General features: G+C 37.3%; 1 protein-coding gene across 1 annotated transcript; it reads right to left on the reverse strand.

Annotated features, from left to right (window-relative positions):
- Window positions 1-1,514: 1,514 nt before the first annotated feature.
- On the reverse strand, window positions 1,515-27,189 carry PPTC7 (protein phosphatase targeting COQ7). Its single transcript, XM_075178428.1, has 6 exons — window positions 26,744-27,189; window positions 13,492-13,671; window positions 8,840-9,038; window positions 7,871-7,994; window positions 6,756-6,885; window positions 1,515-4,533 (listed from the first exon to the last, which is right to left on the reverse strand). The coding sequence occupies exons 1-6, from the start codon at window positions 26,943-26,945 to the stop codon at window positions 4,475-4,477; spliced, it is 894 nt and encodes a 297-aa protein (XP_075034529.1). The 5' UTR covers window positions 26,946-27,189; the 3' UTR covers window positions 1,515-4,474.

The following is a 27,189-nucleotide window of genomic DNA, read 5'->3' on the forward strand; positions in this document are numbered from 1 at the left end:
ATAGGGGAAAGCTGGCACAACTTTAAAACACACCAATACATTCACTCATGTACACCTATTTTTTTTCTTTTTACATTAAAATTGTCATTCAGCAGACTTGCAGAAAGAATGAGCACATACTCACACTAATGCATATTTAGTATGTATACAGTGACATACCAATAAAGCAGTATTGTGGTAGCCAATTATCCCTTTTTCTCAATAGCTTTACACGCTCAACATTCATTTAAAACAATCACTAGACAGGATTCAGTAAGATAAGTTATGTACATGTCTCACAGAACTGATCACTAGTATCAGCTTTGATCAGATTACCATTTTCACTTTAGTAAGTGCATGGGTTTTTCCCACCTCTTAAAAATAGATTTGTTGTGCGCAGACAGCTTTAAAACAAAACAAGACTAGGCCGATATGTTAAATTGCAGAACTTCAAATGAGTGGCATTGCAAAAATAAGCATTTATAGTACAGTATTGCTTGTATAAATAAAGATGGAAAGCTATTAATGTTACCAGTCTTTGGTGTTTATGGCGAGAGAAATAAAGAACCACACTAATCGTAATTCTAAACTGATTATTTGTGTGGAGATATAAAAGCAGCATGAACAGAGGGGTTTATCCAGACAGACTGTGCATTACTTCTAAACTATAGCAAGATGCAGTTTTCAAACCCCAGTATTACAATACAAAAATAAGGGACTAATGATTTGCAATATTTATCAGTCTGATTATACACAGTTAAAAGGAGAATTAAAGTTTAAAAAGTGAATTGATGTATAATAAAGCTGCAATCCCAAAGACTTGGTTTTTTTTTTTTTTAACAGCAAGTTTCCAAAGCTCCTCTGCTCACTACATATGCTATGTGACAGTGGTTGCCATGGTAGTCTTAAGACACTTGCAAACAGTATATCAATAGCAGCCTAAAGGAGAAAAAAAAACCCAACCATGTGTTTTCATATAGGAAACCAGTTATATTAAAACAAAAATCTAGGTATTTCAGCTTTAAATAATAATCTGTGTCATTAAACATTACAATTCCAACTGTCTAATATAGAGTATGAGTATTACATGTGAAAAAGTGTGTATGGCCAGTGACTGAAGTACAGTATAGTGAGTAAAGCTATATCCCTGACAGCAGAAGGATCACTCTCTGCACTTTTTTCCAATAATGTGTCATCTGACACAAGCAGACCAAGACTGTATAGAATACATACTAAAGACTGCTGGATAGGTCATAAAACAGAAGTACCAGTTGCCTAAACATGGACATCCAGAAGTGGAAGAGTTATATTTACCATCATGGTGGGTGGTTCTGTAATATTAAAATCACTGCATTAAACATTTGGTTTCCAACAACAATCACCACCTCCTCCGACATACAGTTTTAGCTTTAGTTCTCCTTAAAAACAAGCACACGTGATATTGTCAGCACATGCTTCAATGTATAATGAATGTATAATGTATAATATATAAAGTCCAGAGACTTGGAGGAACAAATAAAGAAACAAAGAAGCAGTTGGGGTTTTTGGTTTTGTTTTGTTTTTTTTAAAGTCAAAAGAATTTACTGTTTACACTACCACCTACTGACATTGTTTTTACCAACGTCCTCATTCACATACAAGGAGACCCAAGGGCTACTATATACAGCTGTTTTTCCAGGTGCACCTCAGTTCCTCTCACCTTGCCTAGTGTGTGAATGTGCGTGTCCAATTACACCACACAAGAAAGCTCCACCCCCCTCCCTTTGTACACAGGTTAACAGCATGGATTTGTCAGTTCTGTGTTGGAAATCAGCTGCATGTAGGTGGTAATGTAGCTCAGTAACTTGTGCAACAGTGTGGTGAACACCAATGACAAAAACCAAGAGGCTCAAAATGTAAATAAGTCAACGGTGGTGGAATTCAAATTATGCTGGAAAGAGTTAGACAATACAACTCCTACTGCAGTCACATATATAAATAGATATTGGATATGGAAAGCTAGGTCAGTAGTTGTTCATGAGAATCTATTGCGTATTTTTTCTGAAAGGGTCTTTGCTCAGTGAATAGAGAAAATCAGAAAGAAACAACGTTACCCTAAATGTTCACTTGAAACGGGTCTGTTAATGGGCTCCTGTGACATTTCCAATGTTCAATACTTTAAGATGCTTAAGGGAAGATTTATTATAGTAAAAACAAAAGAAAAAACAAAAACAGAAAACAGAAAAAAGATTTTCCTTCTTTGAAATAAGCAGCAAGTAATGCTAAGTTGGACTATAAAAATCAATCTTCGATAAGTCATTGAAAAAAAAATAAATTAACATTAGACAAATCTTTAGCCATATTTACAAGGAATGAGAAGAAATTTAACAGAAGCAATTTGGTGAAAGATATTCCATTAACTTTGCATCACTATAATTTTGATGTCAAAAGTGGTGTTAAATATATGTGAATTAGACAGTAAAAATAAAGAATCCACCAACGAAAGACATTTTTGAATGGAAAGCCTTTTTCGATTACTTTTGTGATCGTTTTATTTGACGGTCTTTATTTCCTGCACCCCAATAGAACCTACATAATGAATTATTATGAACAAAAAAAAAAAAAAAAAAGGCTGTACTACCACTACACTGATCTTTAGACTGAATTTATCAAAAACCATCAAGTTATACATTAAATGTGTCAGCCCTAAGAATTGTCTAATAAAGACAGTTTGCATTCCACCACCATATTATTAACTCAAGTCTCTTGTTTACCAATTTTGGTATATCTAGCCTAGAATTTGTAAAACAGTAAAGCATTGAACTACTTTAGATGTCTGAATATTTGTCCCCAATATATCATTTAAAGGGGGGTATTCAATTGTTAGCGTTAACGCTCTCAAACGAGCACTCAAAAAATCTTGGCGTTAATACGGTAATCACTCGCGGAATTTCAGCTCGCCGCTCCCTGAAATTCCGAGAGTAAACTACCGTATTAACGCTTTTCGCGCGCAATATTACCGTATAAACGGTAATATTTTGAGCGTTCGTTTTTTAGCGTTAACGCTAACAATTGACTAACCCCCAAAGTTATATAAAACTCATATTACATCTTGACCTCACAGTAGTCAAGGATTGAATACATGAACTAATCACAACAAAGCCAAAATCGTATTGGACTTATGACATTTCAAGCTAAAATTTCTCGACCAATTAACAAAAGTGTTGATTTTTTTGAAGAGATGCAATTATCCCTAGAATGGTTTACAGTTGGGAAATAAGAACACACATATGGAAAGGAAACCAGATTTTGTGAGAAGGAAATAATGCAATTGAGAACTATAAGGCTAGTTGCAAAAAATGTAAAAATTGCCACATTGTATATCTATGTTTTTTGTGAATTCATATGCTGGTTTTCCTGCTTTGTCAAGTTTTGGGCAGTTAAGGCAATATCAGAAGTCAATCAAGGTGACCTCACATAGACGACATACCAAATTAGAGAGAACACATTTCTTGACTGCTTACACATGAATAACACATCATTGAGAATAAAATGCCTGTTACAAGCATGATGTACTATTGTTATGACATGTACATGGTACATGTTAAAATATTTAAATAAAAGCTCGACATAGGAACACAAATATACAGTACAATTTCACAAAAAATGCAGAAGAAAAAAAAAAAAGAAGTACAATCTGAGGTAACATTAAACACACCACACAGATAAAATACAATGAAATCTGTGTCAATATACTTTTGAGAAGCAATTTTTAAATCAAAAAAGCCATTAACAGAATGATTTAGAACACTATCCCAAAAATATTAGTGACTTATACAATTTCACTGCATTGTCACGTTACCCGAAATATACATTATATACATACCTGTATATAACACATATATAAACATGGCTTTAAGTTATCCTTAGAAATAACACATAATAAACACTGGAAGGAACTTCATGTCCTAAACTTGTATTATACAGCAGTTCATTATATAAAAGGCTTCTAGTTGAGGTTATTTACAACAGGTGTCAAATTAAAGATTTGCTAGTCCTGAAACTGTCTAAATATCAAATATGTAATATTTTACTAATCAGAATGTTAAAGGTTTAAAGGTGCGCTTTCTTGGGAAAAAATTAGATTGCCAGTAATCAAAAACTGAATACATCATTTTGTATAAAAGCATGGGATGTAGCTTAACAGCAAATTACAATATTGCTAATGAAAAACAATGTTTTTGACTGAAACCAACTTGTTTATAGGATGCTCTTGGAACCAAATTAAGTCAATTTTTTTTACTGGAAGGTGTACCTCAACAATTACACAGTAGTGGTTTCTACAATGTCCTCAGTTCTTCTTTCATAACAGGCCAATGAAATCTATTGAAAATAAATTGCAGTCCTGCCAGCAGGATACAGTGCAACATACAAGTCCAAGGGCTGTAAAGGAATAAAAAAAAACCAAAAAAATAAAAACCCAAAAACTACATTTGTAGCAGATGTTTCAGGAATTTCAGTCTGTATATTCAGCTACAATTGAAAGAAGAACAGTGATGTCATCTGGTTTTCCACCTAAAGAAAAAGAAAAAATATGTATAACTTGTGAACTGCAACAATATATTGCCATCTTGGGTTATAAGTCTTCATATCTCCAACCTAAAAGTCTTGTTTGTATATAGGGTCACAATATAGTGGCCTCCACCAAGCGCATTAATAACGGGCCATTCAAGCAAAATCACAGGTTTTTGCCACAATTAAACTCCATATGTAATCATTCAAATATCGATAGTTAAAATATTGCCTCTCCCATACTGTAAGCTACTGTCCCTTATTGCTGCTGAAAGCCCCCCTCCCTACAACAACCTTTATTAACCTTATCAATGCCTCATGTACCTAGAAAATGCCTCCTTCATTAATGAACCCTACTCTCAAATATCTGACAACTTTGTGTAACATTTACATATTTAGTGGCTCTAAAAATTATTCATGTCATTTAGCATATTTTAAATTAAATTTTCTGACATAATGAAATGCATTTATTCAGTAATTGCCACTGATTAAAACACATTTTCTAATGTCAAATAAGAAAAAGCTCTACAGGTTTTAACTATAAAACACATTCATAAAATACATTCATAATAAATATGCCTGTGTGTAAAACTTCATCGTGAAGATCAAAGAACATTGAAAGCAAATTAGAAAAAAGGTTATTAAACATAATTCAATCACCATTTATTTAAATTGCGCCACTAATTCCACACGCTGTACAGAGAATGCATTCACATTAGCCCCTGCCCCAATAGAGCTTACAGTCTAAATTCCCTAGCACGCACACAGAAAGACTAGGGTCAATGTGATAGCAGAGAATAAACCCATTAGTATGTTTTTGGATTGTGGGAGGAAACCGGAGCGCTCAGAGGAAACCCACGCAAACATGGGCAGAACATACAACTCTACACAGAATGGGAATAAAACTCATGATCCCAGTGCTGAAAGGCAAAAGTGCTAACCATTAAGCCAACATGCTGCCCAATTAAGTCAAAGGGGGGGGGGAAATACGATGTCAAGATCATGATAAATAAATGTAGAGAATGTGGAACAGTAAGTTTGTCTATAACAGGCCCAACTCCATAACAGGGCGTGCATGCAAGATGAGCTTTTGTTAGAAAGGACACTAATAGACCTCTGTCATGGAAAACAGTAACTGTCAGAATTGGAAGAGATCGGAAACACAATGCATTGAACAATAGCCTGGGCACTCTGATAGAAAAACACCCAAAAACAAACAATTGTTGAATAAACCACAACCAAAGTCTTGTCTAGAGTTTGCCAGAAAGCACGTGGGAGACTTGCATACAAAGTAGAGAAAGATTCTGTGATCTGAAGAACCTTTGGCCTCAAAGCTAGGTGTTTGTTTGGAACGAGCCTGATACTGCACATCATAAGAACACTATTCATATCCTGAAGGACGGTACTTGGAGCGTAAAATTAAGGAGATGCTTTTCTGCCTCTAGGAATGCAAGACCTGTCAAGATGGAAGTTGCAAGATAGACAATGTTGTAAAACATTGTGCAGTCTGTATGAGATCTAGAATGTGGGAGAAGATTTAGTGCCAGCAGGACAATGACCAAGAGCATATCGCAAATGCAACCTTGGACTGGCTATAAAAATAAAAAAACAAAATCAGCATGTCCTGGAGTGGTCCAGTCAAAAAAAACAGACTTCAATCCCATGGAGTAGATATTGTTAAAGGATTTAAAAATGGCTGTTCAGCAATAGTTTCCTAGTTAACCTCATGGACCTTGAGCAATACTGCAAAGAAAAATGGCAAAGTTGGTAGAAATGTACCCAAAAGCACACAGCTGTAACTGCAGCTAAACAAGTGCTTCTACCAATTATTAAAACAAAGGGTGGTAAATACCTAGTAATTAAAGCAAAACAAAAATAGGTTTTATTTACATTAGATAATTTTGTGTTGATCAGCGGTAAAAGTTCCTGAATAAATCAATTTTGATCACAAAATTAAACAAAAAAACCAAGAGGGAAGAATACTTCTTATAGCCACTTTGTATTTGCAGATGTTATAAATAGCCAAAATATATGTTTGAGTTATTAAAATGCTACCTTAAAATTTTGTCAATATCAAAACATGTGCAACTATTGCAGTTTAGGTCAACAAACAAACCATGTTTACACACAGTACGTTGTAGGTTTTCTGTCAGATTACAGCTTACAATTTTCTCCAGCACCAGGTATCCAATATTCAAAGTAGGGCTGCAAATCTGCAGACTTACCTCTGACATTCAGTCCATAGTCACATGCAAACTGTGCAAATGGTGACATGTAATTGGGATCGTAGGCTAGATCATGAGCTTGCTCCGCAATGCTACGCGCTGTTTGCTGTATACTTTCATAATTTGCATTCTGGAAAGAAGCATAAAATACATTTGACTACACAGCCAACAATAAGTCACAAAATGAAAGTGCCACTAAAGCTAATATATAATGGTGGCCTTAAACGCTGAAATGTTGGCCCCGAATTTAGACAATTAACAGAGTTTGTTAGGGAGTTTGACTGGGGCGGTACATCTGTCAAACTGTAATGCTGGTGTCCTAAGGTGAGCTCAGAAAGCTCACGTCTCCAAATTGAACATTAATCCCGTTGCCCAGCCCACTCTTTAAGCAGCAGATTTTGCCATAGTGTGGATAGTTTAAAGTTCCCTAATGTAAAAGTCACCAATATAAAATAAATGTTTAAAAGAAACAAAAGAATAATGTGCATTTGTCCTCATAGAATGACAGAACCCAATATAGTTTACATTTATCTGTATAGCAAATGTAAAAATAATGTTAACTACAGTTCCATATTAGCCATTTTTAACTCATTGTGGCCAAAAAATTGGATTAATGGGAAATGACGAAGTCTATTTGTATACGATTTCAGCTTTATCTCAAACATCTTCTGTTCTGACATGCTTCAGAAAATGTTAAAAATATATTCGGCAACATTAATAGCAGGTATTTAACATAAACTAGCTTTTGTTTCTGCTTAGAGAGCCACTAAAGCTAAAATACGTTATCAGAGTGCAATGGATAGTAAAATATTGTAACTACTTAAAACACTACTTTAAAAAAGGAAAACCACCACCTTTAACCATTTGCAAATTACATCAATATAACATCATGAATTAACTACAATACTTTCATTTGTAGCTATGGTGTGTAAAGGATCACAGCAGCAAAGGCAAGTATCCACAGACATGAAGGACTTCACTTGTTTTGCAGTGTATGTTATAGTCTGCTGTCATGAGTAGCAGGCAGCAATATTGAAAAAACCCAAAACAAAAACACACTAGTATGTATTCCTATACAGATTTATAATACCAAAGAGTTAAATTGTTTTGCATACCTTTAACTTTTTTAATTCCTGAAGTATCATATAATCAGGCATGTTGTCGAAAAGCCCATCAGTTGCTGTAAGAATAATGTCACCTAGCTGAACATCAAATGAACTACTGTCTGCAGCATCAGGACTGCAAAGAGAACCAGACAGAAAATAAATGCACTTCAACACATCTGTTCAGAAATAAGAACACACATATTCAAATATGCATATTATATAAAGCTTTCCCCAGATCCTACTCCTCCCCAACAGCCCATCTCGAGACAGGGTAGAGGTTAGTAAGCTGCACTTTACAATTGCTTTATTTGAAAGGGAGAATGCACAGATTTTCTTCTTTTTTTTATTTTTTTTAAATATCAGTGTTCTAGAACATTTTCATATCAAGGTCCAGTTCAGTGGTCAGACTGTGCTGCTGCATGTACATTTTACGACATCTGAGGGAGGGGGGAGACAAACCATTCATGTGTCCTATGAACAGCCTGGCTTCTGAACACTCCCATCTAAAAGTGTTTGTTGCCAAGTGTAGTGTTGCTTTCCCTCGCAAGAACACAGTGTGCTGCTGGAAATTTTTTCACACTGATGTGAGAGCAACATGAGACCACTTTGATCACATGCCTACAGCTCTGCACTAAGGAAATGAGAAGTCAGAGCCAAATGCTATATTACAGCATCATTACCACACACCTTCATATTCCCCCAGTAACTCACATTAACCCATATTTGTGTCATTATCCTGGATATAGTACAAACACTAAACTGCTTAATTGCCAGGCATCAGGACATAAACCTATAAAATAGCCTAATATAATAGTAATAATCTATGTAGCACTATTTTCCAGATTCCAACCCCATCTCTTTTAAATCTTTGCAGTGACTTTTGTTATCCAACTTTTCGTAAAACAGCCTAAAAAAATATAGCACTATATCTTTACAGCAAAGCCCAGTTTGTGCCCACCATTCATCCGATACACCCACCTGTCACTAAGCACCACTCCTTCAGCTTCAGGGGGCGCTATTGACAACTGGAATGGAGTGTTGAAGTAATGCTGCTGTTCATCTGACCGATGCACAACTTCTCCTGCTCTTACTACCAGAAAACCAGAATCTCCTAAATTTGCTGTGTGTAAACGATGACTCGTTCTATCCAGAACGACCAAGCAGGCAGTGCTGCTTCCTTAAAAACAAAATTAAAGTGGTGTTAATGCACACAGTCTATAAATACATGATGATGAATAAAAAAGGTCTGAAAGTTCTACTTTCAAAACAATTTTAAGCCAAAGCATCTCAATTTAGGTTAAGGTTACTAAACAGTATTGTGATATTGTTAATACCTACAAACTATATCAGAACAATACAGGTCACAGTAAAATGGATTTACAATGCCATTGGAAGATAACCAATATGCAGAACAGAGCTGGAATTGTTACTTTAAATGGAATGTACATGCAAGACTAAAACTTTGGCTAAAACGCCAATTTCATGTGCGTATCTTCACGTGTGTCCATAACCAAAAGCAAGAGAACTGCATTAAAAACAAGCCATTTACCATTAATCCCCATTATTTGGTACTATAAGCATAGGTAAGCACATGGGGGCTAGAAACTGAACATTTAGCATCTCCCTTTTAGAATAAGGCAATGACCATTCTTTTTGCAAGGTTTATATCTGGGAGTCAACGCAACTCTGAGGAAGTCTTAATGTATAGAGCAATATTTCACTGTTCAGGCAACATAGTTGGCACTTATCAGGAGCATGGACTGAAAAAGGGACAGGAACAATATAAACATGGATTCACTGAAGTTCATAATGGAAAAGCAGCAGCTAAGTAGGGGCGTAAACAAGGCCAGATGGTAAATACCTAGGACTAGTGTCTGCCCATGCATGTTATGAGGAAGGGGGGAAAAGGAACAGAATAGGGGAGTTTACAGGATTTTAAGTTTCTGCTAATGCTTTACATCAGGGCAGTCGAACAGTTCACCAATTACTATCATTTGGGACTATGTTGAGGTTCTTTGTTTGTTTTAGGGAGATCAGTTTTGGGCCATATGTAAATGCACTTAGATGAACTTCCTTCTTGAGCTGCCAAGTTTTATTCTAAAAAAGGAAATGGTTTTCTTATAGATCAATATTAAAAGCTCTGTGCAGCAGCTATGTGAACTAACTGCAAACCTCTACACCAGACATGTCAAACTTACGGACCGCATGCGGGCCAAATGCATTTTTTTTTTTAAGGCCCAGCCAGGGATCAGAAACAAAACAAAAAACACTTATCCGACGCGTCGCCCACCTCCCCTCCTCCCTGAATGTTGAGCGTGACGTCATCACGCCCGACATTTGCAGTGAGGAGTGCACAGAGGAGCAAAGAGACGAGAAGAAAACAGAAGAAAAAGAAAAATAGAAGAGAAGAAAGAAAAAATAGAAAGCACGAGCAGCATGGAGGGCGCAGTGTAAAATGGGAGATAGGTGAACGGGAGCAAGAGCAGCATTAAGGGCGCAGTATCAAGCATTGGGAAGAAAACAAACTTTATTTTTTCTTAACAATAAACCTTACAAAATTGCATATGAGACTTTCATTTTCTTGTGGCGCACACAATCTTAGACTTAGCCCAAATGGTGTTTTGAGTTCGACATGCCTGCTTTACACAAACATTTACGTGGCACAATACATGCATTCATGTTCTAATCCAGGCATGTCCAACCTGCGGCCCTCCAGGTGTTGTGAAACTACAAGCCCAAGCATGCTTTGCCGGTAGACAACCAGTTGATAGCTGGAAAGGCATGCTGGGACTTGTAGTTTCACAAGACCTGGAGGGCCGCAGGTTGGACAGGCCTATTCTAATCCAATGTTAGCCCTCTTTGCTGGCAGATTAATGTGTTCCAACAATAGGACATGGAGACAGTGTATCCTGAAGAAACAAATGGAGTTTTAATCTGTGGAGGAAGTGGGCTGGTATACGGCGGTATACCGTACAACCACTTCTACTGCTTTGATCGTAAAACTATCAAATTCCATTCACTTACATTTTACATACTGCCACTTGTAAACTTCCACTTCAACCACTGGTTTTAATCATATCTGTGATTTTTATTTGGCAGCAGAGGAGGAGAATTTTGATAAAAATATAGCCTAATATAATGTGCTGAATAGTACAGTGTACCTTTCTTTAGAAGTGGATTATGTATTTAAAATGGGGTTCTCCCTCTGACCTGGAAACATACAGCGTAGTCATTATCAGCTTCATAATTTCTCTGTAAGGCGCCACAATGCTCCGCAGTGCTAGACAGTGCGGAAACAGGTCATACAAGATAGACAACATAATTGCAGACAGGAAAACAAAGGATAGGGCCCAGTCATTTTATTATATACACCTGCCTCTTCCATTTGATTCAATACATTATATGTGTGGACCGAATGGGGCAGGGCCATGACGACAACAATTCTATTAAAAACAAGTGGAAAGTCTAACGTTGAAATCAACGGTTTACGCGGGTGCTAAATTCAGATGGAAAATAGTTAAGACCAAAGATTGATTTATCTGCTCATATAGTTAACCACAGTAGTGGGCACCAAATGGGTTGGCATGAGAATCATGAACAGAAAGGGTCATAGATATCTTGGAACAGCACAATATTACAGCTTTATCAACACTACAAAAGTCTCTACTGCATGATTTCCAAAAGAACGTGGCCTTACATTTTGGCAGCACTTATTTATAAGGCATCACAAAAAAGAATTGCATCAACATAAATGGGATGTTCACAGCAATGAAATATGCAACCAGGGATAATGTGCTTACTAGTTTTACGCTATGAAAATGTTTTATATTGCATCACCTTTACACTTTATCTCTACATCAAATCAATACAAACAGAAGAATCCAACATACAATTGTACTGCAGTATTGTTTATTTATGATCCATTCTTGTCATCTATACAGTCAAAGTTATGGTGAATAAATAACTAAATGATTACAATACGCACTAATTTCTGGGAATTCAATAAAAATTTAAAAATCAAGAGACAAACCAAAGGAAAAACTATTAACAATCATATTAAAAAGCATGTGGAAATGTGTCTGGTCAACAAAAAGATTTTTAAACCTGCATGATTAATGAATTTTAACTAAAAAAAAAAAAAAAAAAAAACACCCATTTTACTACATCATGTCTCAGCACAACCATACATTGCAAAAGAAAAGCTGTTTTAGGAAAAACCTCTCTTTTTTCTGGAATTCTAGTCAAAACAAAAACAAAATCACATTAAAGTTCTAATAACAAATACAACAGTATTTGTAATATGCCCACAACTTACTGCAATGTACGATTTCACCAAAAGCATCACAAAACATTTACTAGTCCAATAAAAACTATTTCTATCAAGATCTATTCTGCCCCTTGCAAAGATTTAAAAAAACATAAAAACAAACAAACGCAATGTGCTTTCAGATAAACTTGGATCGTAATTACTGGCCTCAATTCTGTACTAAAAAAACTCATCCATCTCGTGTTCTGTGATTAAAATTAGCTCCTATACTTGGAAAGTCATAAAAATGGCTGAGAAGAACATGCTGCTCCTGTTTGACATTAACATTTAGATTAAGAAGAACATATGTTTCATCAAAAGACCAACAAGTGTCCTGCAGATTACCTGTTGTCAATAAGAAGGGCAAGCTGAAGGTTAACAGAGAAATTATTGTATAGATGGAGTGAACATCTAAACCTTAAAGAATAAAACAATATTAAAAGATACTTTGCTTCATAATGGATATATAGGTTGCTTTAAAACATTTTTATATACTGTGTGCAAAAGGGGGTAATTTATAACAGTCTGATAACCAGAACAGGACCCGCCCCCAGGGGAATGGTACAGACCGGGTTAAGGATCCTACTAATACCTTAAGGAAGGATTTTACTCACAGGTGCACGACATGGGTGTGACTGCCAAGGTGTTGTGTGTTAAGAATAAAAGGATTAGTGGGATATGGTGGGCGGGGCTTCTGATGCTGACAAGCAGCTGGACGATAGCTAGGGCTGGTGGGCTTAGCTAGTCAGGAAGCTGTGGAACATTTGCCAGTTCACAAGCTGCCCCCAGCTCCTTCCTGCTGTATTGTCAGATTTGCTATAGCTTGTAACACTTGTGTGAAATGCCTCCTGATAGGACCTGAACTGTATAGGATTGCCTTAGAAGCTTAGGTTATAAAAAATAATATCAGTTCTTCATGCTGATGAACAGAATAAAACCTTAAAATGCTTTAAAAAGGGCACTTATACAATATTGCAGTAGTGGATTAAAAGAGGGTTTCCATTGTAGGACTAGCTGAAGAGCACCCAAGCACATGTATAAAAACCACTGATCTGTAAAACAAGGGGTTGAAATAGATACATAATACTTTGGGGTAGAGTGCTATCTAAACTCCAAAAAAAAAAAAAAAAAGTTTGCATGTAACCATAACCATTTACTTACTAAATATGGTATAAGCATTATAGAAATATTGAATGAGAACTATTATAAGAAGCCACTGATCTTTCAGTATCAAAGACTACAATTGTCACTTATCTTTGGAGAGATGACATGTAATACTCCGGCTGCTTTGTAAATATTCCTACCTAGAGCTCATTCTACTTACCTAATAAAGGTACTTTGTTCTGAAGCAGCTCACAGTAACTTGAGGTGAGGATTCCAACAGGGTTGGTTGGCACAAACCGTCCTTCTTTCACCAAACGCTCACACGTGCGCATAAGAGTCTCTGAAAACTGAGAAGGGTCAACTCCATAGTCTCTCCATCCACCCACTCCATCTGCCACACCTAGAAGTAATAAAAAAAAAAATGCAGTGTAATTTCCATAGAATCAATGAAAATAAAGTGCACAGTTGCAAGCACATTTTACCTTCACTGTAAACCATGTTTATACAAGTATATATTTGTCATAACACAATCCAAGCACTTAAACATAAAAAGGAATTAAGTGGGATGGCAAAAAAATAATGATTCCCCCATGCATCTCCTGGTGAGAGCTTTATGCCTCAATTGTGTCTTTCACAACCATAAATGTAACAATCTTCCATTATATGCACTTGTACAGCAAAAGGAGGCTAAACCTGCCTTATATTACTACTGCATGATCCCAATAAGATTATAATATACCGTAGATCACACGGCACACTATATCTACCCACGATATACATGGGATGATTTAGCCCCCTTTAAGCGACACGTAATGGCAGTAAGCAGCATAGAGTAGTTCTGGGACTATATAAAATGATAACTCTGCAGACCAAGTTGTTTTATACAGGTCACAGAACGTCAAGGTGAAGTGGGTGCATTGTTCCTTACAATAACCAACTAGTAATTTTTATTTCATTTTTTTACAAACATTTTTTTTTAATAATCAATAATATTTTGGTATGCTTGTTTCTCTAGGACAGAAGAGAGACCTGTAAGCCAGTTACACAGCTGCACAGTTTGCTGCATGGAGGAGGGGCAGGGATGGAGCAGATGTGTTGTGAGCAGAGTAATGTCTGGATGATGAAATTAAAAGGGAGAAAGACAGCAAAGAAGCTGTAAGCATTGTTACAGCAATATGTAAATAAGATATTGATCTGTGACATTACTTTTCATCAAAACTAACAATGATCAGGATATTTTTAACAGCTACCGTACAAAAAGGTTGGCGCACCACCACCAGAACTCAAATACATGTCATCTACAGTACACCAAGCAGACTCCCACTGACAAACAAGGGTCATAGTTTCAACCTTAGAATTCCCATCATCAAATGATCCCCACAGGAACAAGCGTTTTCCAAGCACTCCATGCTCTGAGAGTGTACAATGGAAACTGTTCTGGAAGGCTACTCTGGTTTGGAAATGGCGACCGATTTAGTAACCATAGCATCTGGGTAACCAGAAGCAGTGCTCGCTCCACATCTAGCTTTGACAACTGTTTCCAGCATCTAGTCTGCCTCAGAATATGCAGTGCTTCTCAGTGACTGCAGCAAAAGTAGAATGTGCCTTAATGTGGCTTTAAAATAGGCAGCTTCCAGCAACGCAACAGTAAAATGGAAAGTAGTAATAAAATTTAAAAAAAAATAAAAATCTCAAATTGACCATTTTGAAACTCGTTTATATTACTCTCAAGAATAAAACTAATGATATATTGACAGAAGTTCCCACTTTCATTGCGACTATTAGCAAAATCAAACAAACACAGTGAAATTGATGCAAGTACTTATGAAACACCCATGCATCCCTTTCACATGTATGAGTAGGCGCTTGCTATGTTGAGATCAAAACAAATGAAAAACAATTATTTTACATTTAACAGTACATCAGCTTGAAAGGTTAAAGATATAAAACTGTGTACAAGTACGTGTTGAAACGAGAAGTGAAATAAAGATGCACTTTTATCCTAGTGTTTGGTTATATTTATACTAACTGCACACAGTGCCTTTCTGCACTCTTAGATCAAACAGCGTCTCAGCATCTACTGAATTATTAGTGTCTACGCAAATGGTTGTCCAAACCACCATAGAACCTAAAACACAAAAAAGTTTCCAAAATAGAGTTAGTCTTATACACCCATGCTGATTTATTCAGAGGTAAACATAAATCAGGAGAAAACACTTATCTAAAATGCTAGATGCTGGATAGGCATTAGGCAAAGTATTTCACGTGAGTTTGGAAGTTTTGCCCAGAATACATTCTCTGGGCTTGGGACACAGCTCTGCAACCTAGGAAGTATGTCTAGGTATGGTGCGAGACAGAAGTGGCCAACAGTCACACTCAGCAAGGGGGATTTATCAAAACAGCGTGTAGCTCCATGCTGCAGACCTGTGAGTGCAAATGCACAAAATAGCTAACTTTGATCTGCTCAACTTGGAATTTCTGCATTACTGCCAGTTTTCACACTTCATTTGAGGTTTGACAGGAAATAAACCTTACACATGATTTTAAATCCTATGTCCTGAGCTACTCATTCAGGTCTTGTACTCCATATTGTGACATGAATATCCAGACTGAAAACCACACATGGAAGTGGGAGACCTTGTCTGGCATTACCTTGGATGATGAACAGTGGTGGTTGTGGTTTGAAAACATGGAAGGATGCTAGGATGAAAGAGAAGTTACAGGAATGTATAAAGCTGATATATAGAAGCAGACAATGGCTTTCAAAGATTTAAATTATCTACTGAAACACATTACAGTTGGGACACTGATCTAGAGTGCTTAATACACCTGTTCTGGATTAAAAAAAAAATAGGTCAAAATAATGTTCTTGCTATTGACTTATGGCAAGATGTGTGGCCAGCCTTGTTTAACACACTTGGCAAGTTTGTCCAAACAACAAAATAAAACACGTATATGTGCAATTCAAAGAACCATCAGCCGGTTGAAAGTGTCCCGGTCAGATCAGCATTGATTAATATAGTGGCTTTTACAAATAAGGAAATAACAAAAACACTGTCCCCTTTGGTTAATGCAATGGGCTCTGGATTAGTCTATGTTGTTCTCTTGCTCTAAGGGGCTGATGGCAAGGCCTCTGATTGTATGTAATTATTTGTGTCCTGTATGGATAGGGGCACTTGCTCTAATACATGGGCATGAACGCTTCCAGCATTAATACCCCCAAGGTTGTTCAAACTACCCTCTTTATTCCCATACCTTTTTAAAAATGTAGGCAGATCTTGATGCCAAGTTGATTTGCGTATTGTTTGGCAATTATGATGGAATACAAAAACTGTACACTTTCCATTACTAACATTAGGTCCCCTGACCTACTTACGTTCTAAAATCATGCTTTTTAACATCATAAAAAGCATGTTAACAGGTATGGGGATGGATCCTATTGGTTCCACTAACCACATACCTACTTGACCTTGCAGATGGAAGCTGCAGTGCCTTTTGGATACTGCATGCACCACAATTTACTCATTCTGTGCCCTCCGCCGACTCTACGGCTTCCTGGTCGTATGTGCTTATCCTCAAATCTAACATGATCACTTGGGTAACTTAGCAGTGTCTTGCATATTTGTACACACTCTAGTGGTTACATAACTACTATATTGCATTTGTTTTCTATTGCGTTCTTGAGCAAAAAAAAAATAGATTGTTGAAAGAAAACAAAAACCCACAAAAATCTCTTTCTATAACAAAAGGACATCATTACAGCAAGCAATGTGAAACTGTCTTCCACTGGTCCACTTTGCCCTTCATGCGATCCTTTTAGACAATACAAGATTTTGCCTTGACCCAGCTACGAACTCTGTAATCTGCAAGCAACCTGCTGCCAGACTCCATACCGCTTGGATAGATTAATCAGATTCTGCCCAAAAATAGAGGTCAACATTTCAGCCACCTGCTCTTTTAAACACAGACTAGAAGCTATTTAAAATACAATTACAGGCTATAATGTAAAATGTACAGTAGGAAAAGCTGATTTTTATCATTGTCTGTACTTGACTAAACTTGCACCAACTATAAGACAATAAATGATGAACTGATCAACATTGTGTGACAATTTCTAACCGTGATACCATAACTGTCAAAAGCTGTATGTAGCAGAGTAACAATCTTAGAGAACAGTTATGGATAAAATAAGATCAGGTCATAAAGGTCAAATTAACAGTATTATAAAACGATTTTTATAGTATTTAGAGTAAGTTCTTACTATGCTATTTTGTGGGGGGAAAAAATTAGTGGTTTTCTCATTAAGAGACTGCATTTCGGTAACACTACATGTATATGCCCGCGCCAAATTATACATTTCAGCCTTTAGATGTCCTTACAAAACAAAAAGCTTCATACCAATTCTACACAAGTATAAAAATATTCTCCAATCTGCAGTAGGTTGTGTGCATTACACACATTCTATAGGGATAATATAGAACCTTTATATATGCTGAATGAGGGATTAGAGGTCACTGCAGATTATCATTGAGCAGTGTTTGGCTGTAATGACCTACACCATATTGTCTGTTTTAAGACAATCATGCAATTAATAAAAACATGAAATAAAGCTTCATGCTCGGTGTTATGCAACCTGGGATACATTCATTATTGGGCACCAAGTGCAATCTATGCCATAAAATGAGCACAAAAAAGTAAAATGTATGAATGCTTTTACAAGATAAAAGTTTTACTTTAAAAGAAAAAAAGGAAAAAAAAAAAGCAAATAATTTACCCCTATCCTGGAGAATATACTTTTTGAGTCACCATTTCACCCAATTTGTTGATATTTTATGGCAGCACAAACCTGTACTTTCACTCTAAACTTCAAGTGTGTGAACTACTCAAAAAAACTGCCATGAAATGAGGATTCCCAGAAGTCCATTCTCCTGGGTAGGATCTGCTTAGTCTCAAGAAAGTTCATGTTTGCTTAACTGACTACAGACATCATAAATGATCACTTTTTGTTTATAAAGCACCAACATATTATGCAGCACTATATACTGAGTGGATGATACTGAACAAGTTACATACAATGACATGAAACAAAAGGAAAAGACGGCCATGTTGTTGGGTACACTTGATACATAAGTAATTGGAATAACAATTGTAGATAGTTAGGATTACATTAGGGTTTACTTTTATATAATATCACTTGTGGCTGGTAAGGAGTTAATGTTTTCAAACTTGATCACATGATCTTAGCAAGCATCTACATATATAATGACATTAACACCAAATCTGATACACAGATGATACCATGGCCGACAAGAAATCATTTTCTAGCCAATACCAATTATGTAAGTATGAAATAAATGTGTAGATACACAGACCATAATACTTATAAGCCTGAGGCCTACAGACAGCAAAGGCTGCTATAAAATTAAAATCATCCCGGTTTCTTCAACTACAGCATGAACGCTAATATGTAGCCACTGTCTATTACATGAAGAAGTAAAAGCTGTAGGATCAAGGATTACTGCACTAGAGCTCTGGGGTTTAGACTTAATAGAAGCCTATGCAGCCAACTACAAATCAGGGAATTTCAACAGCTCAGCACTGGTAAGAACGTCTGCTGGAAGTTAGACACAAACACTGAAATTACTGATCACAAGAGCAACTAACACCCTATCCTCAGGCCACGAATTAAAATAAGGAACAAATTATTGACTATAAAAACAGCTTAACTTGTTTTTATGTGTCAGTAACAAAGAGACAGTAATATGAAACCAACCATAAGTGAGGAGTTGCACTCAGGACCTAACCAAAAATCTAGGCCACCTGGTCTTCAGTTTGTCTCCTACTCCATATATACACCACACACTCCCTACCTGCCCAAGCCCTGCAACATGTGATGGAAGTGCCACTATCTTGCACACAGCTCTCATGGCTCATATTTCTTAAGTATCTGATAGGAATACAGCAAATTTCATGCCCTGACAATTAAGAGACAACCGTTGTGAATTTGAAAATTAGTTTTAATACAGCAAAGTTATATTTATCTCACCATGGAATAAACCAGCACCAGGAGAGGTCTGCTAAATGCGCTATCATATAGCAATAAGCGAGAGGCAAAGCAGGGTAGTTGGGAATTAGGTGGGATATTGGGGAGCCAGAACCACCATTCATCTCCAGGACCCCTAAAAGGTGTACCCAATGTGTCCCCCGGAGCAGCCCTGGCTGTACTCACAATATATTCCGGCAATAAAGGTTTTCCGCTTATTTTTAAAGGGAGCCTCCTGACTCCACACAGCAGCCATACTATAATGTGCTGAGATAGATTTACAAAGCAATTCTACATTATCTGTTTTACCTGGAATTCAGTGTTCTCCTCCTGTCCCCATCCTAAACCAATATTTTGCTTAAAAAAACAACAAAACTACACACATAAGCAGGGCACTCTGGGTAACCTGGATACCAGGTCTGTACACACACACATCCAACTTTTAGTTGGTTGGGAATATTTTAGATTTTAAATAAACCTGAAATAACCTTCAGGTGACTTTCACAAGATGAAAATAAAACAGATGTGATTAGCCAAGAGGTAGGTTAAAGATTAGTTCATTCTGTAGGCTGCCAGGATGCAGGTATCTGGAGGACAAGGATATCAAATGCCAACACAACCTAATTTGGACCAAAATTGTTTTACTTAAATGAACCTAGTAACTACTGAACATGTTATAGTGTAACGTCTTGTGCTGAAGTTATACTTCTAAAAAAAAAGCCATTAAAGCACCAATATTAAATTAAAATGCATATTAAACAGCAACTATGTATATATAGAATTCGCTTAGCACGGAAATATTCGTTTTGCGTTTACAGATTGGTATCGCTCATGGATATTGCTTTTCCAGAGCAACAAATGTAGAGCAGGAAGCATTCATGGTACATGGAGCGTTCAGAAGATTGTCAACGTATACTATACAGCATTAACAGAGGAGGTCATGTATCTATTTTAACAGGTGACCAAGCTATGTTCACCAAGCGGTAAGACACTTGTCAAAGTAATGCGCATGGCGTGACAATGGATAAAAATTAGCATTTGAAATAAACGGATTCAGAGCCTATGAGCATTTAGATTATCCATTTAATGTGTAGCAGAATAGCAGGCTCATCTTTCCTCTTGCACTGGGAGTCTTTGCATGTTGGTTTATTTAAGGAATTATTAACATCCCTTCAGACTTTTTCTAAAGTTTCCCCTTTACAAGTTAACATGGCATATCAAGTTTCACTCTATTCTGAATGTTACAATGTGCATTTTAAGTTTGTTAACCCTTTCAAATTTGGACAAATAAAGATGTATACATGTTCTGCCTTTATATCATTTCAGTCAGATTTTATAAAGTTTTCAAAAAGGGTTCTCCTGTCAAATATTCCATCTCTCAATGATGGATTTTAAAATAAATAAATAATGTATACTAAGTGGTGAGCACTTCCAAAGGTGATTTAGTGGTGTGCTACTGCAGCTCTCCTGCATTATGTGCTGTGTAGAGTATTTATCATATCATACAGGATAGTGAAACCTATCACTCATCAAATAGCTCCCGTACAAGCTGGGAAGAGCGCTGAAGCAGTGTGAACTGTCTGCACATCCTCAGATTAGTTCGTTGAACAAAACATTTAATATTTACTTTGAGATCTCTGAGGACGATCACTAATAGCCATAAATACGGCTAAAGTAGGCAAACTATTTTTAACTTCTATATTCAGGGAAAAGACTGCCTGGTTTTCCATGTAGCACATACTGGGCAGATTTTTTTTTTTACACTATGCGATTTATAGTTGAGCTAAAGACGTGCCTCTTTCCCAAATCTAAATATATCTGCACTCTTTAAATTTCCCCAGCCCGCAGTACACCGTGATTTTGGAAGGAGCAGAATAGCAACTTTTATTTGGTTTTACATCTTACTGTAAATTAGGCCATAGTGTTATGGTCACAAAAAGCTTTTCAAAAATTCCACCAAAAAGATATCTTGGGTTCAATCATTCATATAAAACTATTCAAAAGGATGTAGATAGACCTGTCAGAACATTTTGAAACTACAGGCAGCTCTAACCGTGACAATGAGCAGAATGAAAACTATTCCTAGCGATTGTAGCTTGCAGCCAGTCTCTCAGCAACTGGAACCTTTCACTGACAGCTCAATCGATTGGCTGCTTTGCCACAAAAGGCTTAACCAACCAGCTTTCCAGCACGATAATTCACTCTCCCACCCCCATGTTTAATGTTATTTAGGAGTAAAAGCATTAAACTCATTACAGTAATCTTCATATTTCTCAGTTCATGTTTCCCAAGTTGTGTTTTTGTTTTTCTATTTCAAACACTAGCGCAAATCCTCATTTACATTTCCAAATAGGTAGAATGTTATGAAATGTGTATTTTGCGGTGGGTTTTTTTTTTTTTTTTTTTTAAACTCACCACCTATTAATATGACAACTCCCAAAAAATAAAAATAGATAATAATCCCCAGGATCTGTTCCCACTGCTTTTGGTGATCAAGTAAAAGAAACATGCTCATAAGGTGCAATGTGCCAAATTTTAATATGAATAGCCAGCGATGGCGAGAAGGCAGAGCATGAGGGGCATACTAGTAAAATTTGGGATCAGCACCATTGTGACAGAGTCACATGCACTGTGCATTACTTTAGGAGATCAGACAGCCATGCAAAATGCATCAGTGCTATACTGGGTACAATATTCTTTAAAGTTAGTGACTTGTGATATAGATTTTGAAAATCACTGAGTAGAGCTATACAAAACAGCCCACAGATAATAATTGTTTAAAAAAATAAAAATAAATTAGTAACAGTTATTGCCCAGCAGTTCGTGTGTTGGAGAAGCTCATTGCACAAGTGGTAAGGCTCTTCTAATTAGTTTTCCCAACACCAAACACTCTCAAAATCTATACTTGCCAAGTGCTGCGGCCTGGAGATTAGTGCAAGAAAGGTGCCATCAGGAGTGAGCATTGCGCAAACAGTCCATTTATGGCAAGATACGGACAAATGGCATTTAAAATACCGGTACCTAGGATGCCCTTCATATGACCTTCTGCTATACCAGATCTGAAAGCCTGACAACTCTTGTTTGAAATCTGTAAAGAAAGCAGTAACATTGTCACCTTACCACACCTAGTTACAAGAACAGGATCTGTATATAAGCCAGATGATGGAATGATATAGTCAAGGCTGGAAATTATAGTCTATGTGTATATACACACAAACCTGTTCTGCATAAATATAAAATATATATTTCCCTTTTTATCCTTACTACCATCTCTTATGCATGTATCTGGTGAACTAGGAATGGAGGTTTTTCAGTTAAATTTACTTCAACGCCCACAACAGTACTGTAAGGGGGTAACAGAACAATTGGCAAAGCAAACAAAATATACTCACAAAAACAGAAATGTATCTGTGGTAAACAAATATATAGTAGATGTGTATTTTGCTGCCCTCATGTTAATCTGAACACTGGAATGAGCATTGGAGCCTGAAGATGGAAGAACCAAAGTACATCCAACCACTTAATATTCTGTAGAAATATATATTAAAAAATAAAAAAATCTGAACCAGGCTACAACATAAACAAGGCCTTGTAGTGATCTTTCTACATCTGGTTTGAGGTCTACACAATCCGTTTAATTCCTTTTATGGCAAGAATCAAATTAAAGAATTAGTCCCGAACATGAGTCATTGAACATTTTAGGTCTTAATTGTGGAAAATTTCACTCGATCTAGCACAACATACTTCCACTGTCAAGTGACTCATTTTTATTCTGTATCTAATGTTCCGCCACACCCCAGAAAAAGGGCAGCACTATCCAACAGAAACATTCTGTCTGTTCATATGATGAAGCTTCTTGCAGAATAAGCAATCAAAATGTTAGTGTATTGCAGGTTTTGCAGTGTACTTCTTGGTCTATTGCTACGTATACAGATATCAGTTACAAAGCCCATGTGGAAAAAAGGAAGACATCAAATTAGATAGGTAGAGAGATTCCTCAAGGTCAGTCTTCAAGCAGGAGACTAGTTAATGAGAAGCAATCTGCTAATAGCTGCTCTGGTAAATAGCCCACCACTATGAATATAGGATTCAATTAACAATTTGTTACAGTGTCACCATTTCCTTCTAAACAGCAGCAGACTAGAAATTGTTTTGTTTCACATCACCAAGAAAGATCATTTGCAATCTCTCATTTTCAAATTGCTGCATTTAGATCTGCAGATCACGTACAAATAAAAAACCATGCCATTAAACTACTGAAATACCATGTTAATGAGCTGTCCAAAGAAAATATTTTTTCATGTGCCTCTTAACGGATTTGAATTCCCAAAGGGAAGGGGACGCTCAACCATTGCAGCACAGCATCAGATGATATTATGAAGTGTTCACACAACCCAAACAGAAAGTACACATATGGTTGGCTAGTCATCAGTGTGCAATCACGTCCTAACCTGGTAAATAATGAATGAGCTTAGATTGACATCAAAATTATTAGTATCATTAGGTGAAGGTAGGACAGGCAAAAGTGAAGAGATGAGTTTTTAGAGAATGCATCATGGATTGAAGGTTGAGGGAGTCTGGTGAGGCAGGTAGGGAGGTGCATAAGTTGTGAACAGCACAGGAGAAGTCTTGGAAGCTGGAGTTAGAGGTGGTCTGCTGGTGCTATATAAATAAATGTTGTCGATGATGGTTACCAAAAAGGAGAAGTATAGGTCAGAGGGAGATCGTAGAAGGTGGCAGGGAGTGTATCTTGTAACAGTCAGAGATAGATGAAGGAGGAGATGAGGGCTTTGAAGGTGACAGTGAATTGCTTGAAAAAGAGCCAGTGCAGACATTTGCAGAGTTGGCCAATGGATGTGGAGCTGCGAGAGAGGAGGATCGGTATTGCTGCAACATTTAGGATGGTTTGTAGAGGGGGAGACTAAAGCGTAACGTTTTGTAAAAAAGTCAAGGCAGGAGATAATGGATAAGGGTTCTAGGATTTTACTTGGTAAATTTTATATCAGCCAATTTCCTTTTTAAGTATTGTGGTCCTAAAGGAGAAAACTGTAAACACCACCCCTGGTACCAGTTTTTATTATAAATAGATTTATGGATAGTGTTAAAACAAGCATTAATCTACTAGTACTCAACCCTACAATCCCATTTATAGTAAAATATTACTTAATTTAGTGAATCCCCTCACAGGAGTCTATCCAATTATATCAGATTGTAGGAACACAATTATTGTGCATACCACATAGTATTTCTGAGGCCAATTTTCTCACAAAGGCGGGTAGGTGTACGGGTTCTGTGGCACAAGTCCATTTTCTCTTTTGGAAAAAACATCTTTAGTAATTTTCAGTTTTCCATAAGGTGGGGAATATACATGAAAAAGGGAAACCGAAACATCAGTACAGTTTGCTTTTGGCGTTACAAAAAATGAGTACAGTATGAATATGAAGTGTCAAATAATCTAGGCCAGTGGTGAACAAGCGGTCTGCAATGTACCTTTTGCAACACACAGAAAGCTTGACAGATATAGGGAGACATGTATGACTGCAGTACTTCTGTCCCAGGTCCCCCTGTATCTGGTATCACAGGGAGAGTCACCACTCCCAATGCCACAGTGGGACCCAAAAATCATCAGCGAAGTCAGAATGAATGAGCTGCACTCATTCGCTGCCAGTGTAGCCTCGTAAGACTATGTAGAAGCAGCAGCTGCTCAGATTTGTGGAGGGAAGTGCGTTCCTTGTGGGAAGGAGGAGGTATTAGGTGAGAATATACTGTTACAGGGGTGATTGTATTTTACATATTTAAGGAAGTTAAGTACTCAAATTAGTACTATCTGCAATTCAACCCTCAAGCCAAAAGAGATTGTGCACCCTAGATCACTGTGTTGATATGCATTTGTTTACTGAAACTCAGACACACATCATGCACAGAAAACCTTAATCCTGGTTAACACAAGTGGGAGTTGCCATTGCATTTGCTCTGCTAATGTAAAATGAAGTCTCATTTAGATGCCAATGGGACATTGACAAAGGTTAATTTACTTGAACTTATGAAACAAATATATTTTAAAACAAAACAATTCATTGCCAAGCATGAATCGAAGTTTCATTCAACAAAACAAACCTTAGATATACACATACATATGTATGACTTAACAGTTTAAGACAAATTGGCTGTAATATCTACAGTGTTATAATAATATCTTACGGATCAAGCTCTTTGCAGAGGAGAACTACTAGGCATGCGTTATTAGCAATTCAAAATGAAAACTTTTCAGATATCTTAAATACTTTCCATATTGCATCACAACCAAACACTACATTTCCAAAGGAAAAGAGTGAAAGAGACCAACTTGCAAACCAAAAGAAAGAAAATTGTTGATTCTATAAACTAATGAAGAAATATCCTGTTCAGGTTGGTTTACACCAGAAGAAAGACTGGGACTGACGTGTCTTGCCCAGATGAGGTCAAACTACAGATTCCTGTGTCCTCTACATTGGTAAAATGTCTGAAAGTCACTAGGTCAAATTTCAGAAAGAGACTTTGCATTATAATGTCAAGATTATGAATATGATTTACATTAAGTTAACATTTTGCAGTACATCTAATAAGTTCTATATCAATGAGCAAATAGGATATAAGACAAACATAAAAAGTTTCCTTGCCAAGTCATTTAAAACACATTGCATGCTTCCAAGCAAGCTGCTCTGGTACCTGTGGAACATACCGCTGCTCTGGATCCTATATTAAGGCAACCAAAACGTTTAATCTAAATGTCAAGTAATGTCTACAAAAGACACAACTTTCTGAATAGCCTAAATACCCCAAAAACACGTGGTATAAGAGCATGTATGTACCAACTAAACTGGTTTTGGACTTCTGCCAATAAACCCGATTTAATATTTTTAGCTCTAAATAAAGATTCCTGGCTTATTTGTTAATCAGTCAAATTTACCATAAAGTGATTACGCAATATAGAGTAAATGCAAACATATGGGGATGCTGCATAGGTTCATCAATTATAGAATGAAACAGACACTCCACACAAGAACATCTCATTGTCAGTGAGCAGCAGTTGGGATAAAGCATTATTACACAGCTCCACTACAAAACTGAACTGGTTACACGGGATTGCATAACAGTAATTCAGGATCGCACTAGTGTAATGATGCAGAGACATATTGCAGTTACACTAAAGTACAAGTAAACCACTGGCTTGTCCGTGTGCTCTCTAGATTATACAGTGGTCCAGAAATGATATAGTTCATATAGTTGTAACGATTATGTATAGTGTTTCACTACTGGTAATTTACACAGATCAATGTAGGTCTATGTCAGGTATACCGGGCAGGTGCAGCCAGCACTCGTACAGCTGTAGCCACAAGGAGGGATAAAGTGCCAGCAGCCTGCCTGGTGCATGGTAAGTGCCACTCACCCAGGACATCAGCCGTCCGGTGCCGGGCGATGAAGCACGCGTCGTCCCCGTAGCACATGCCCTTCTTCAGGATGCCCTTCCTGGCATCCTTCCCGAAGCCGCAGCTAGCGGTCACTAGGCTATAGTCCCGGGAGTCCGTCTGGGAGAGCCCCCCGAGGACCGCTCTGGCCACTAGCCTGCCGTATGACAGTACCGAGAACATGGCCCCGGACGGCCCCCCGCGCCTCTTGCCCTCCTCCTTGTCCTCGTCCGTGTCGCCCGCTTCCTGCTCTTCCTCGCCGCCTTCTCCAGCTACACTCAGGCTCCTCCGCCCTTCGGTGCTCTCTCTCCCCGCAGTCCGTGTGCGTGCAGCTCCGCGTTGTCCCCGCACTCAGTGCCGGCTCTCACGCGTCCAGCTGACCTCTGTCGCCATCTTGGACCGCACTGACACTCCGGAGGCCGGAGGA

The sequence above is a fragment of the Mixophyes fleayi genome, chromosome 1, assembly GCF_038048845.1.
Source record: "Mixophyes fleayi isolate aMixFle1 chromosome 1, aMixFle1.hap1, whole genome shotgun sequence".
Classification (NCBI taxonomy): domain Eukaryota; kingdom Metazoa; phylum Chordata; class Amphibia; order Anura; family Limnodynastidae; genus Mixophyes; species Mixophyes fleayi.

Excerpts from the sequence above, each read along its gene's own strand:
- PPTC7 (XM_075178428.1), bottom strand. The coding sequence starts at position 26,945 with ATGTTCTCGGTACTGTCATACGGCAGGCTAGTGGCCAGAGCGGTCCTC. Across the intron at positions 9,039-13,491 it reads GAACAAAGTACCTTTATTAG|GAAGCAGCACTGCCTGCTTG; the intron begins GTAAGTAGAATG and ends TTTGTTTTTAAG. Across the intron at positions 7,995-8,839 it reads GGAGTGGTGCTTAGTGACAG|TCCTGATGCTGCAGACAGTA; the intron begins GTGGGTGTATCG and ends TTCTCTTTGCAG.